This window comes from Nilaparvata lugens, chromosome 6 (genome assembly GCF_014356525.2).
Source record: "Nilaparvata lugens isolate BPH chromosome 6, ASM1435652v1, whole genome shotgun sequence".
Taxonomy (NCBI): Eukaryota; Metazoa; Arthropoda; class Insecta; order Hemiptera; family Delphacidae; genus Nilaparvata; species Nilaparvata lugens.
In genome coordinates, this window is record NC_052509.1 from 51,541,240 (window position 1) to 51,555,267 (window position 14,028).

At 34.4% G+C, this 14,028-nt stretch overlaps 3 protein-coding genes across 5 annotated transcripts in view; 2 read left to right on the forward strand and 1 right to left on the reverse strand.

Annotated features, from left to right (window-relative positions):
* LOC111050747 (probable small nuclear ribonucleoprotein Sm D1) lies at positions 1 to 6,380 on the forward strand. Of its 2 annotated transcripts, none has more exons than XM_022337100.2 (4): positions 1 to 192; positions 1,162 to 1,238; positions 2,443 to 2,643; positions 5,018 to 6,380. In XM_022337100.2, exons 1-4 carry the CDS (start codon positions 179 to 181, stop codon positions 5,095 to 5,097), a joined length of 372 nt encoding a protein of 123 aa, XP_022192792.1. In that variant the 5' UTR covers positions 1 to 178; the 3' UTR covers positions 5,098 to 6,380. The 2 variants fall into 2 exon arrangements, with proteins under 2 accessions (XP_022192792.1, XP_039287096.1); XM_039431162.1 differs by lacking the exon at positions 1 to 192 and adding an exon at positions 527 to 744.
* Positions 5,181 to 10,599, reverse strand: LOC111050748. The gene is made up of 3 exons (XM_022337101.2): positions 10,085 to 10,599; positions 6,902 to 6,996; positions 5,181 to 5,959 (listed from the first exon to the last, which is right to left on the reverse strand). Exons 1-3 carry the CDS (start codon positions 10,109 to 10,111, stop codon positions 5,779 to 5,781), a joined length of 303 nt encoding a protein of 100 aa, XP_022192793.1. The 5' UTR covers positions 10,112 to 10,599; the 3' UTR covers positions 5,181 to 5,778.
* The window catches only part of LOC111051268 (GDP-mannose 4,6 dehydratase), a 21,570-nt gene continuing 14,012 nt past the window's right edge, over positions 6,471 to 14,028 (forward strand). Inside the window, exons 1-4 of one of the 2 annotated variants that reach the window (XM_039431160.1) lie at positions 6,471 to 6,761; positions 10,823 to 10,901; positions 11,336 to 11,578; positions 12,470 to 12,662. In XM_039431160.1, the coding sequence (XP_039287094.1) occupies positions 10,851 to 10,901; positions 11,336 to 11,578; positions 12,470 to 12,662 (487 nt within the window). In that variant the 5' untranslated portion in view covers positions 6,471 to 6,761; positions 10,823 to 10,850. The remainder of the gene's footprint in view (positions 6,762 to 10,822; positions 10,902 to 11,335; positions 11,579 to 12,469; positions 12,663 to 14,028) is intronic. The other variant, XM_039431159.1, reaches the window with a different exon arrangement.

Consider the following 14,028-nt stretch of genomic DNA (forward strand, 5'->3'; position numbering starts at 1 on the left):
ACAACAGGAAGCCAGGCAAACGACAAGGGACGCCAAAGCCGAATCTGCTTCCGTTTTATAAATGGCCTCAGCAGCTCAGCTTCAATAATTTTCATGTTTGTGTTTGGTTTGTAATAAGATTCTACTGCAAGTGATTAGTGTTTTAGTAACTAATCATCAATTTTCATAAAACTTCATCATGAAACTCGTAAAGTAAGTAATTTCTATAATCATCGTTAGAGAAAATAATTTAAATTTGTTTTGATTGTTTCACAAACAAATAAATATGCCGGTTCACTACTTGTTGGGCACTCTTGGAAATTTAGATTAGAATGGGTATTTTTGTAATACAGTATTTTACTATATTACATAAGTATTAAGCTACATTTTTTTTAATAACATGTTTGAAATAATAATGTAAAACATGGTCTAGTGTTGTAGGAGTAAGGCTAGGTTAATTCCTTGTTATAGCCTACTGCCTTAACATTATTTTTTATTTTGGTTCAAACTTGTATTGTTGGTTCCTTATCGTAGATATTGATACTGTACCCAATTAATGTCACTGCCTATACATTATTTTTTATTTTTGTTTGTATACATTAACTTGTATTGTTGTTTCCTTATCGTAGATACCGTACAGATACTGATACTGTACCCAATTAATGTCTTTATTCTAATGAATACTGATTAATAGTTAGCATTTTTAGAGATTTTACTAAATTTAACTGTAAATATAATAATTTAGAGGTGTGTGTGGAAATTGAGGTTAGTAAAAAATTTTTTTTTTCAAATTAATTTTGAGTGTCCGACATCTAATTTTTTTATTTTGTGGCCAAAAGAAGATATTGATTCGATTCCAACCAAAAATTTGATGACCGGCATGGGGTCTTGATTATGGCTAAAAAACCGTGGTTAGTAAAGTAATTTAATACAGTATTATTTTTTATTCAACTTCCAATGGAACAAAATGAAAAATAACAGAGAAAAACAGATTCAAGCACAAATATTTTTATACAATCTTCAATATAAAGTATTGAAAACATGTCTATTGCTGTAACAATAAATAAAAGTTGAGCTACTTCGGCTCTTGATAAAATAACTTTTACCTATGAGTTGATTTTATAAAATTGTAACTAGTTTTGAAAGAAGAATGTTTACTCTAATTTTATTTTATGGTTACAGATTTCTGATGAAACTCAGTCATGAGACTGTTACAATCGAATTGAAAAATGGAACACAAGTTCACGGTACTATAACAGGTAAGATATTCAACTTTATATTTCCAAGTGAATTATTATAAGAGTTTAGAGTTGTAGAATCCATGTTTCAGTATGGAGCAAATGCATGGGTCCATATGTGTTTATCGCCCCTGATAAACCACGTTTTTAATCACGAAAGAACAAAACATTATGGCTCAACTCACACTTACGCGACTCAGGTCGAGAAGAGACTCGACTCTAGTCGAGAGCATGTGTTTCCAAATGGTGACACTCAGACCAGTCGATTTTAGTCTCCGCGACGTTACGCAAGTGTGAGTTGAGCCTAATAATTTCATTTAATTTATTCATAGACAATAAATACAATGCAGATAAAAACAACAGGCATTCGCCCAAAACTGCTTTAAACCTTAATTTGGAATACACAGTCTTGAGTTCAAAAAGTGTATGTACTACAATAATTTTGAATTTATCAGATTAATTAATTTTAAAATCCATTACAAATCCAAACAAAAATCTTACTTCACAATCACAAAAAAATTCACTTAAATCCACAAATTAACAGTAGTTGACAGTAATCGGCTTGAGATAACAAAAATCGGCTTAAAATTTGGAACATAACCGCCCTATACCATGGGATATCTTCTTATACTATCTTTTCTCTATGGTATAACCTACTGAAGGTTACTCTAGCAAATTGCCTTTTTATTATTATTATTCACAATGATATTGCATGTGCTTGAGCAACTACGATCACAAGAGAGAACTCCAAATTGTCTGTTAGAAGCAATACTCAACGTTATTAATTCAAAATGATCATAGTTCTGTGTTCTTATTTAAGAAAATGACCTCGCAACGATTCTCTAATTATGCACAAATTATTGTAGATACTGTATTAGACGTGTGGTGAGGGAATGCCAGACAGAGTGAGAATCGTGCGCATGAGTGGTGACCAAGAACTCTCCAGCTGCTCACCTAACTTGAAATCAATTTAAACATAATTATTTGTTTACTTTTATATATTATTTATTCCATTTAAGGTAATTTTCTACAAGTATTTTAAGCCTAAGGAGATAATTGATAATACAGTACAAACGTTTTGTAATGATTTCAATTAGATAAAAAAAAAATTATTTCTTTTTGATACGATCTGTCCGGGAGGAGCACCTGGCTAACGATCAAGACTTTGGATATTTAGATATTGAACTGTGTGAATGTTTCGACAAAACTTTGCAAATTGTTTCAGGTGTGGATGTGGCTATGAATACGCATCTGAAAGCAGTGAAAATGTCAGTGAAAGGGCGAGAGTCTGTGCAGTTGGATACCTTGACCATCAGAGGCAACAACATTCGTTATTACATACTACCGGATTCACTCCCTCTTGAAACACTACTAATTGATGATACTACCAAGAGTAAGACCAGGAAGAAGGACGACATGAGAGGAGGTACGTTCAATAATAATCGGTTACCAGCAGCCATTTAGAAAACTTGAAGTAGCTTCTCCTAAATTATTACATTCAATAACTGGCCGAAAGCAGTGAGGTCTTTTTTAACTCGGATTTTCTTTTGTCTGTATGTATGTAACACATTTACGGTCAAACGGGTTGATAGAATTCCATGAGATTTGGCAGGAGTATTCCTTTTTTAACTGCGCGTCGATGTATACACAAGTCTTTTTGAAATTTTTCATTTTAAGGATAATATGGAAGTAAAGGAATTTCCTCCATACTTCGATATCACTATAAACTGTATATCATCTACTCTGGAAATAGGATTAATCAACTATAGAATATTATTCATAATCAATTGTCTGGAGGAGCGGGTCAACAAGTGACACCAGATACTTATGGATGAAAAAACTGCGTGAGGTTTACTGTTCACAGAACTACTAGTATTATACAGACTGAAATGATCCATTATCAAAAATCCGTGGAATCATTGACCAGACCGTATCAAGTCTAGGCTAAACTCTAAGGCCACTAACGATACATGTCGCGGCAGACTTGTAGTATCGTTAGTGTCCGATCTCACGCACACTATTACAGTTGGACAGAGCATAATTCCTCCCCAGAATATTCAATGTTGCAATGCACTCTGACTCTGACATCCATCTATTGGCCGATTTTACACTTACCGGTTGTCTGATTGGGTGGGAATTATCCAATCGGAGGACAGTTCTGAGTGTCGGCCCGTCGGCCGACAATTGGTAAGTATGAAAACTGCCAATGTTGTATGTCGGCAGATGTGTGAGATGAGTTGCAACATCTGCTTGTCAATGTTTTGTATTACTCAAACTACAGTTACTTATAAGATAGTTACAGTTACTGTATAAGATAGCAATTGTAACTTAAATCATAGTATATAGAGAGGTCCACGTTATAATGGTAGTACTTGATAAACATGAACATTGGTGTTGCTACATTTGTCTATCATTCGACGAAGCAGAAAGTGCTATCATTTTCTAGCTACACAACGTTGCCAGCTCGGTTTTAACAATGTAGAGATATAATTAACAAAATATTCAAACTTGAATTTTAAAAAACACTTTTGAAGTGAAAATGCACTTACTTTGGAAGTGACGATCGTTTCGACCTGTTGTTGGTCATCATCAGACAGTGGGAATTTACTCAGATAGACATCTCACAGTCTGATGATGACCGAAAACAGGTCGAAACGATCGTCACTACCAATGTAAGTGCATTTTCACTCCATGAGTGTTTTTTAAAATTCAAGTTTAATTTTAGCAGTAAAAAAGTATGGATATGCAACAGAGTAAAATATTCAATCTGAATTATAGATACTTATTATTAAATCATTAAAAAATATTCTTTAGGCGAATAAAATAGTGATTATTTTTTACCAAGAAATAACAATTTATTAGATATAACGGTATAAGCTATCTTCTATAGAAGGCAGTGGCAGGCAGAGAATTGGCAACGCTGTTTCTTCCTTCACTGCCATTATAACGTGGACCTCATTTTAATGAAAATGCTACATGCCCTGAAACAGCAACTTTTCCAGCCGACAAAAGGCGAACTCATGCTATGCTTATATTCAGTATAATTCACCATTGAAAGCGTATGCTGGGCAAGGCAAAGAATTCCATCAGGCTATGCTCAAACTTTAAAGCCAATTACATACACATCGATTTTTGGACGTACGATCTTTTGCCGTCCTTACGAATTCCATCTGATTGTACGGAACTTGACAAGCATCTTGAGTTTGTCATCGGAGTTTGACATCATCTGTTTAATCTAATACAATTCATAAGGACGGCAAAAAATCGTACGTCCAAAAATCGATGTGTGTGTGTAACTGGCTTAACACTTACAACTATGTTGTATAGCTCGACTAATTCAGTTCATAGACTATCGCGCAAGGGGCGTTAATGCTTGGCTCACCAATTTTGAAAAGCTGCTGTCTGAATAATATTTTAGATCCACCACTTTGTAGCAGTCTAACTGAGAATAAAAAAGTTCAGTAACAGTTTGAAGCAGGATGAAGGATATCCAACTTGTGCTATGTGCGTTGACCAAGACGGGTCCGTCCGTATTCAGAGTATTCGACGAATGTTGTTATGAAATTTGTTATGTTGTTTTGTGGTTGGTCTTGAGTGGGGGTGAAATTATGGTTTTGTGTTTCGGAAGTTATTTTCCAATCAATTAACATTTTTTAGAGAGAAAACTCACAGTTTTGGAATTGTTGGTGTATGACGTGGTGATTATGATATTGATGTTGTTATAAATTTCAAATGTTTTTTTAGCAATTAACGATTTGATTTGTAATGTGAATAGTAATTGGAAAATTGTTTGTCAACAGGACCGTCCCGAGGTCGCGGCAGAGGACGCGGGGCTCGCGGAGGAAGGGGAGGCCGCGGAAGGGGCCGGGGACGTCGTTGAACATGACCGATCAATATTGTGTGTTCACTTTTCTATTGATATGGTATCTGTAAAATCGATGTTGTACGAATCATCTTACTTTATTTTTTCTCTGTAACTGTAAATATTAATGAAAGAATACCGTTTATTTTAAGACAATCTCAATTGTTTTGATATTAGTTTTTAAATTAATTATACGTTTTCCTTTCACTTGATGGCAGTTTCTATTATTTTGTTATTGATTCTCTCATTAACTTGAAACTGTATGACGATGTATGAAGTGCTTAGCGGAATCTGAATCTATTGCATTCCAAGACCAACTATTTATATTGTACTGTATGTTTGGAGAATGTTTCCAATCTCCATTAGTTATTAAATTTTAATCAGAGAAGAAGCATACAAAGGTGTTTGAAAATTCACTAAAATATTCATCTGCATATTCAGAATGAAAATTGAAAGAGGTGAGTTCCTTCTCAACCCCCCACCGCTCCCATAGACTCGTCAGTTGTATTTAAAAAATATTGATTCTCATTTATAATCAGTTATGGAATGGGCAACGTTGATCAACTCTCATTTGGAAACGTTGCAGTATTCTCATCGGAGTATTTTCATGCGGTTGTCTATAGTAAATTCATTGAAATTACCATATTGTGAAATAGGATAATAATGGGAACATGATGTTTTTTTTTAAAAAAAGTGTAATTAATTATTACTGGAATTGTTCTCTTTCATACTATACAAACCAAATAGAAGGAATCCAATAAACATGATAAGCACAGCAATCATGAAACTTTGTCTATTCTTAGTGTGCAAGCCTTTGAGTTTCTTTTCATTGTCAATCACAATTTTCTTCACATCAGCCAACTCCTTTTCTAGCTTTTCCCTGAAAACACAAAAATAAATTTCAGTGAAAATGAATTTAAAACAATTTTATATTAATTACATTGATCAATAATTTGTAAACATTGTTATCAATTATTATACTGTTATTGAAAACGACATTGTACTTCCTTTCTAGATATTCATGCTAGCTAGAATTGCAATGATTTTCCGACATGTAGACTATGAATGTTGCAATTCATTTTCAAGTTTCAACCGTAATTTAAATTACAATAAAAGTTGTGCTAGTACTTCTAACTGTAAGTAATCAACTTGTGTGAAATTCAGATCACCAACAAATAATATCCATGTTTTTTGTATCAGCCTAATTCTTTCAAACTTTGACAAAGTTTAGTATTTTACTTATGAATGAAAATTATGAGCTTGTATACAGTCGAATAAATGTTTCATGTTTGTTAATGTGAGAAGTTTGTGTACCATTTGCATGCTTTTCCGTGACTAATTGCAAATTTTAGTTAGACTAATTAGTTTCATAGAGCAGTCAGGAGTAGCTTAGTTAATGTAATGCAACCTCGCAGCGCTGTTGAGAAATATTATCTTCTATTTTTAGTGTGCAATAAAATTTGCATCTATTAAATTTCCAGCAACGCAATCTATAATAATTTATTGTCTACTTATCAGTTGAAACAAGTTTCAAAGTACTTCCGAGTTTCATTACAAGTTCTCAAAGTGACAGTATTAGATACTGGCAGTTTTCTATGAAGTAAGAGTGACGAGTTGATGGTGCGCCAAAACTTTTTTAACTGATTGTTCTTTCTCTTTTTTGAGAGATTTTCTGCAAAGAGGTACTCTTTTAATATAGATTTGATATTTATTTTTCATTATGATAAATTTCATGACATTGCCTAGTTACTAAGCTTTGTTCAGTTTATTCGATTATAGTTTCTTGAAATAAATATAAGGAATTGACTTCCAAATGAATTACCTTTCATCTTCAACGAGCTGAGTCGTTCTTAGTTCTTTCTCAATGCATTCTATTCTCAACAGAACATTATGTATCAACTCCTCTGTTTCTTTGATCTGAAATAGAAATATTTAATGATTATTCAATTGATAGATTTTATGCTGAAAAGAATACGTTCTACTCAATTAAGGAAATAATAAATTTGAACATCACGAAAATTCAATTTTATTTGAATGCAGTAGGTGGTACCTCAATCCTACTCAAGGAGCAATCCTATATATTGGCTTCACCCCAGTATTATTCATAATAGCTGCTGTCAATTAACTACTGTACTTCAGTGTAAAATACTATTTTCCTTTGATTAATGATGCATTTGATAGTTTCCAATAATATAGAGAGCTTGCTGTGTTATTGTGATGTGAAATAGTAGTCTCAAACGACTTGAAAAAGTCAAAATTGTGAACCACTAATTTATAAAAACAATTTGAGATACTAGTAATGGTAAGTGCGAGGGTGAGTTATGAGATGATTGAACGTCCATGCCAAATCGATGGGATTCGAACCCGCGAGCAGGTAACACTAGCAGACTGAGGCCCGGTTGCACAAAAACCGGTTAAATTTTCAATTTTAACCGTGATTAATTCCACAAGAACCAACCAGAGTAGCAGTCTTATCAAAAAAGCATTCTCAGATTGGTTCTCCTGGAATTATCACGGTTAAAATTGAACAGGCTTTTGTGCAACCGGCACTGAAGAGTGCAACGCTTCAGTCAACTCGGATGTCTGGCCGGCAAAGTGTCAAATATTGTTTATAGGAAATGACACTATCCCCTGAGGAATATCGATCACGATGTTGCATATTGGATAAATCAGCTAGAAAATTTTGAAATCTCCATCACTTCAATTGGTTAATTAATAATCAAAGCAAAATTCATTTTACTTGATACTTTTAGTCCAGTCAAGGAAGGGTTATGGAGGGAAAAGTTTGGAAGTTTTTATATCTCCTCTAGTTATCGAGATATCCGCTCTTGAAGGTGTGACATTTTTGAAAAAACACGTTTGCCACCAATTTTTTTTCTATTTTTGCAACTTTTTAAAAATCGACGGGAAAAATTCATGCTGATTATGAGCTTATAAGGCATTAAATTCTCTACAATTTGATGTATAACTTCACGCTTTTACGAATTTCCCTACACCCTTTACAACAGCTTTAGTGTTGAGTGTGAAATCTCCATTTTTGCAACAATTGACGAAGGAATTTGGAAGGAGTATTTTCAGCACAATTTTTGACTTTGCAGCTTTGTTGGGACTAGTCAGGAGGAGAAAATATCAAAAGTCCCCCATCCCTACCCCATGTGCTGAAGGGATGAGGGTTGTTGCATTTTTTAGATTTTTGCTTCCACGCTTATATCTTGGGAACAATGCGTTCAACCATCGTGGCTAACTATTCATAAATCAAGTTTGATAAATCCTCTACAATTTTTGTTCAATAAAGTTTTGTGATATTTCCATCAGTTTTTGAGATACCGTCCTTGAAAGTGTGGAATTGTCGAAATTACAGGTTTCAATCAATTTGCTCTTTTAGGGCTGATAACTCTTTAACAATGCATTGTAAAAATTAATGCTTATTGTAGGTTTGTAGAGCATTGAATTGTCTTCAATTTGATGTATTTTTTCACCATTCCAAGTTTTCCTTCCATTGTTATAGCAGCTTTAATGTAGGAGGTTGAATTTTAAATGCTGAAATAATTGATCATTTGACAATGAAATTTGAAGGGGGTGTGTGGAACCCAATATTTGACTTTGCAGCTCAATTGAGACTAGTTAGAAGCATTAGAAGATTAACATAGCAAAAGTATTCATCTTAATCCCCTCTGTGGAAAAGGTGTGGAACCGCTGAGTTGGCACTTGTTTCAAACTTAAAAATCTCACCCCCTACATTGAAGCTGCTGTAAAACAATGAAAGGAGAACTTGGAGTAGTGAAAAATTTATCATATTGAAGATAATTCAATGCTCTAGAAACCTACAAAAGTTGCGAGCAATATAATTGGCAACTCTCAAAACATACCGTAAGCCACTGTGCATGTGTACAGAAGAAACCAGACGTGAGAGCTCGACCTCGGGCCGGTTAGAGGCCACCTCCAGGTTGAGTTCTCACGTTTAGGGAAGACCAACTTCCCAAATCCGAAGGCTACTCCATTGCAACCGGCTTAGAAATGGAGCATTTAAATACTATGAATTTACAAAAGCCAGCATGTAATTAAGGCATCAAGTCCGCATTATCTTGGATATTTGGGCCTCTTTTTCGGGCTCATGAGGGGGGTTGTAACCTTCGCTACGCTACGGGCTTTTTCTGTTTTGGTCTTATGACCTGGTTCACATGTGATAGCACCACTAACCACACGTTCAGGGGACCTTCAGGTTAAGATCTTTCTTCAGGTGTCTTCGCCACCGTCCTTATATCGGGTAATCGTCATAAAACGCCAAATATTTAACAATAAAATCCGTATTACATTAGGATTAGGACACCAGGCTGGGTTACCAGTGGGACTCAAATGGTCCCAGCAAGTAGCGGGGCTTTACTAGTTCCTATTGCTTTTATTACACTACAATAATTTTGGCGGCCGGCTAGTGTCTTACTCAGGTCACCAGCTGGCGTCTCACTCCAGTCACCGGCTGTTGTCTCAATGAGGACACCAGATTGGTGTCTCACTTGGGTCACCTGCTAGTATCTTAGTCTGGACACTAGATTGGTGTCTCACTCGTGTCACCGGCTGAGGTCTCACTCAGGACACCAGATTGTTCAATCACTTGGGTCACCGGTTGGTGTTTCACTCAGGACACCAGATTGATGTCTCACTCGGGTCACCTGCTGGTGTCTCACTCAGGACACAAGATTGCTGTCTCACTCTGGTCACCGGCTGGTGTCTCACTCAGGACACCAGATTGGTGTCTCACTCGGGTCACCGGCTGGTGTCTCAGCTTGCTCAACACACGCACACCACTTTTGGTGACCAAATTGCAACCCAGTCGTGAGTCCTAATGTAATACGAGCTATCAAAAATAAATTAATTGCAAGTGTTTAGCTCATTGAACATCTAGGCTAGTAAAACTAATCAACTCTAAACTACTCTAATTAAATAAGTTTGGCTATGCTACAGACCTACAAAAATTGAACATACTAATTATAAGTTTATTACTTACATTCTTACAAACTGAATCATCACTCATCTTGTATGTTGTCTCACAAAAATTTATTATATGCAGTTAAACATAAAATTTATAAATATTAAGTTGTCTTGTCTATTATCATAACCAAACTTTTATGTTATTTTCGATTAGTCTCATTAAAATATTGGCTATTATTTATCAACAAAATTGATAATTTTGAACTGGAGTCCAGAATTATGAAAAAATAAAATGTATTTCCAATATAACTGAAAATATGTTAGCCTTAGCATTCAATGCGTTTTGGAAATAACCTCAAAATTTCAATTTATGTTTGTTTATAAATTTTCGTCAACGTAAACAAGTCAGTGACACATCAGCTGTTTTAACCTATAAATTCATTATTTTGAAAGAAGCTTGAGTTGAAGCTGTTTGTTGTTTAGCCTTACTATAATATCACGCGAAGTGTTTTTGAACAGAATAGAGTTATCAATCAAATATTTGATTGCTGAAATCAAGTTTTGTTTGTAATCAATGAACTCGTTAGTAATGTTTGTAAAGAATTGATCGTGTATTTTGCACGGCAAGTGAACGATGGGCGTCTCACCATCTATGTGGCGGTTCATGATTTGTTGTTCAAGTGTTAATTTGTACTGGTGTGTTCTATTTCCTCAATTGGAGAGTTTCAATAACAATTGTTGATGTAGAACTATTTTTAATCATTTTGAGTTATAACTTATATACTTATTCTTGAAATTTTGTATTTCATGTAAGTTGAAGCGTCCGTCAATCACAGAAAACCATGTCTGGAGATAATAGAAAAGTGGCCTTGATAACCGGCATTTCTGGACAGGTGAGTTATAATTGAATGTACTGTATAACAATATAAAAATCAAAGAAAAACTAAGATATATTATAAACTGAATAGATTCGAGCCATTCAAGAATATTTGGATAACTTGCTTTTCTACAAACAAGTTATTAAGGAATTTACTTTAGCCTACTACTGTCAAAATTATTAGTTGAATGAAAAGCATTGATGATATTTATGGAAAATGTTTATAGTGAATCTAGCTTTAAGACAAAGTTTACAATAATTTGATAAGTGTAGTCTATAGCCTAGGCTTATAGATTAAATTTTTTATATTATTTTTATTCATTTGATTTTCATTGAATTTTTGTTCAAGTAATCTGCCAATCATCAGTTTACATCTTTCTGGTTCATAGAAGCAAATTACCAGATCATCAATTTGCCACATTCTAATCAAGTTTCATGTCTTATTTCTAGGATGGTTCATACCTGGCCGAGTTCCTTATGAACAAAGGCTATCAGGTGCACGGTATTATCAGAAGGGCTAGCACCTTCAACACGTCAAGAATTCAACACCTCTACTCAAATCCCACTTCGCACAAAGGAGGTTTAATGAAACTGCACTATGGTGATATGACAGACAGTAGCTGCTTAGTGAAGATAATAAGTCTGGTTCGTCCCACAGAAATCTACAATCTTGCTGCTCAGAGTCATGTGAAGGTAATACTATAATTAAACTAACTTTAGGTGAGACGATTCACATTCAAAGAAAGCAATTGAGAGAACAGCAAAAACAACCAAAATTAACACATTGATACTTAAGTTTAATTTTAGATAACATTGATTCCATGATTTTCTTACAGCACAATGACAGATGACCTCAAGTTTTAAAAATGGAACATAAAATGAAAACTATATTTTGCGTTTATGCTAGCACAAATTCTCAAATACTAGAAAAAGTTCAATTAATGTAGGCCTATTGTTCTGCTTGAACAATATCAGAGGAAACGATGAAGTTTGGGATTCCCCAGGGAACAGTTCTTGAGCCAATTTTGTATTTGGCATATGAGCTATGTTCAATTAAGATAAGAGGGACAGTCATAGCTTTTGCTGATGATACGTGTATACTATTTGAAGGAAACCTCTGGGAGGAAGTTTTTAATCTGGCACAGGAAGAATTGATGAAAGTCTATAAATGGTTGAGAGAAAATTTTATTACTGTAAATGCAATCCAGAACGGACGAGATCACCGGATTCTCCAATAATTGTACATGCTGGGTCATGCTGGGAGTAAAACAAATATATTGTCGCGTAATCAGGCAAGGTTTCGACAGGAATAAATAAGTTTTCAACAAGATAGTGCAACACTGCAAATCTCTTGCCCAATGGAAATACAATAAAAAAAGAAAAAAATATCTAAGGTCTGTTTGATTACACATATTTTACAATACTGGGGTTTCCTTAACCACAGAACCACACAGAACATTGTTTTTTTGTAAAACAATGACTTATAAAACTTGTATTTGATTTTATAAAAATGTATTTGTTTACTGTGCCATGAAATTAGCATACTATAAATGTTGCTAATATACTCGTATAACCTGTTTTCAGGTCTCATTTGAATTGAGCGAGTACACAGCTGAAGTAGATGCGGTTGGAACTCTGAGGCTACTAGACGCTGTGAGAACTTGTGGCTTGGAGACATCTGTTCGCTTCTACCAGGCCTCTACTTCCGAGCTTTATGGCTGTGTGCAGGAGACTCCTCAGAAGGAGACTACTCCATTCTATCCCAGATCTCCTTATGGTAAGGACTTCATTCAAGATAATTAATGTCAGACTAACTTCTTTCAGCATACCTCATATCAATGAAATATCTATAATGAAAAATGAGAAATTATCTTGGCATTCGGCACTTTTTGGTGTTGTACCATTCAGTATTCAAAAGTCACGTCACATCTAATATGGCATCCTGCTCTGGGTAATTCAGGCAATTTTTCAGGCTATTTTCACTTTTTTTCTTCAGAAGAAAGTTCAATGACGCATAGTTATTTCAACGCTTGCTGTTGACCCATTTTCGTCGTTTGGGCCTACACATCGACGATGGGTCAACTAACTTCGCCACGCCAACAAATAAAAAAATCATTTATTCTATTATATTAATTCTATGGGTAGTATTTTCTGGTATCTCTCCTATACATTTAAACTCACCACGAATCCTCCACTGTGAGAGGACAAATTCATGAACACAATATTCAATTCAATTCAATTCAATTTATTTCACCAAAACACAAAAACTTTACAAAGATGTGACAATCAGAAAAAAAACAATAATTATTATTCTAAATATCTATATCATCTAACTGTAAAATACGGCTGGAGGTGAAGAACTACTGGCATAAGTGAAACACTTGTTCGCCAGTAGGAGTAGAGACTTACCGTAACTGTTTCTAAATCTTAAGCTAATAATTTAAAATGGAATATTTTTATTCAAACAATGGTAAGTATATTTAAAATAAATGCTATTAATTGTGAATTAATCTAGACAATAATGAATAGTTTTAAAAGCTGAAAAAATTTTTGAACTCATAAAATATTAAGATGGAAATAATAGTTGTGAAGTATCCAGTTTTTAATATTTATTGGTACAAACTTAATAGGTACACCGATGAGCTCGTTCGGGATGCAGTTTACAATCTTTGGAGCGATGTATACCAGCTGCTTACGAATAACCGTTAAATTCGAATCATAAGTAATATATCTATGTAGATTGTATCTTGTTCTATGAGTTACATTGATTCTTGAAAATGAGCTTCTATGTTTATTGAAATATTTAAATATGCTAAGCACATAGAGTTGACGGATTGACATGACTCTCAATTCACTGAATGCAATTTTTGAGGGGAACAATATGGGTTTATTTAATATTGTTTTTATGATCATTTTCTGTATAATGAATAGTGGTAACAAAAGAGTGTCATAAGTACCACCCCAAACCGCCAAGCCATAATTTAATAGAGATTGTACAATTGCAAAATAAAGCATTCTCAACTTTGATAAATCAAGTATCGACCTCAACTTATAAAAATTATAGGAGACAAACCTTAGTTTATGGCATAGGTATTCAATATGCCTTCTCCACTTGAATCCCTCCTCGATTATCAAACCCAAAT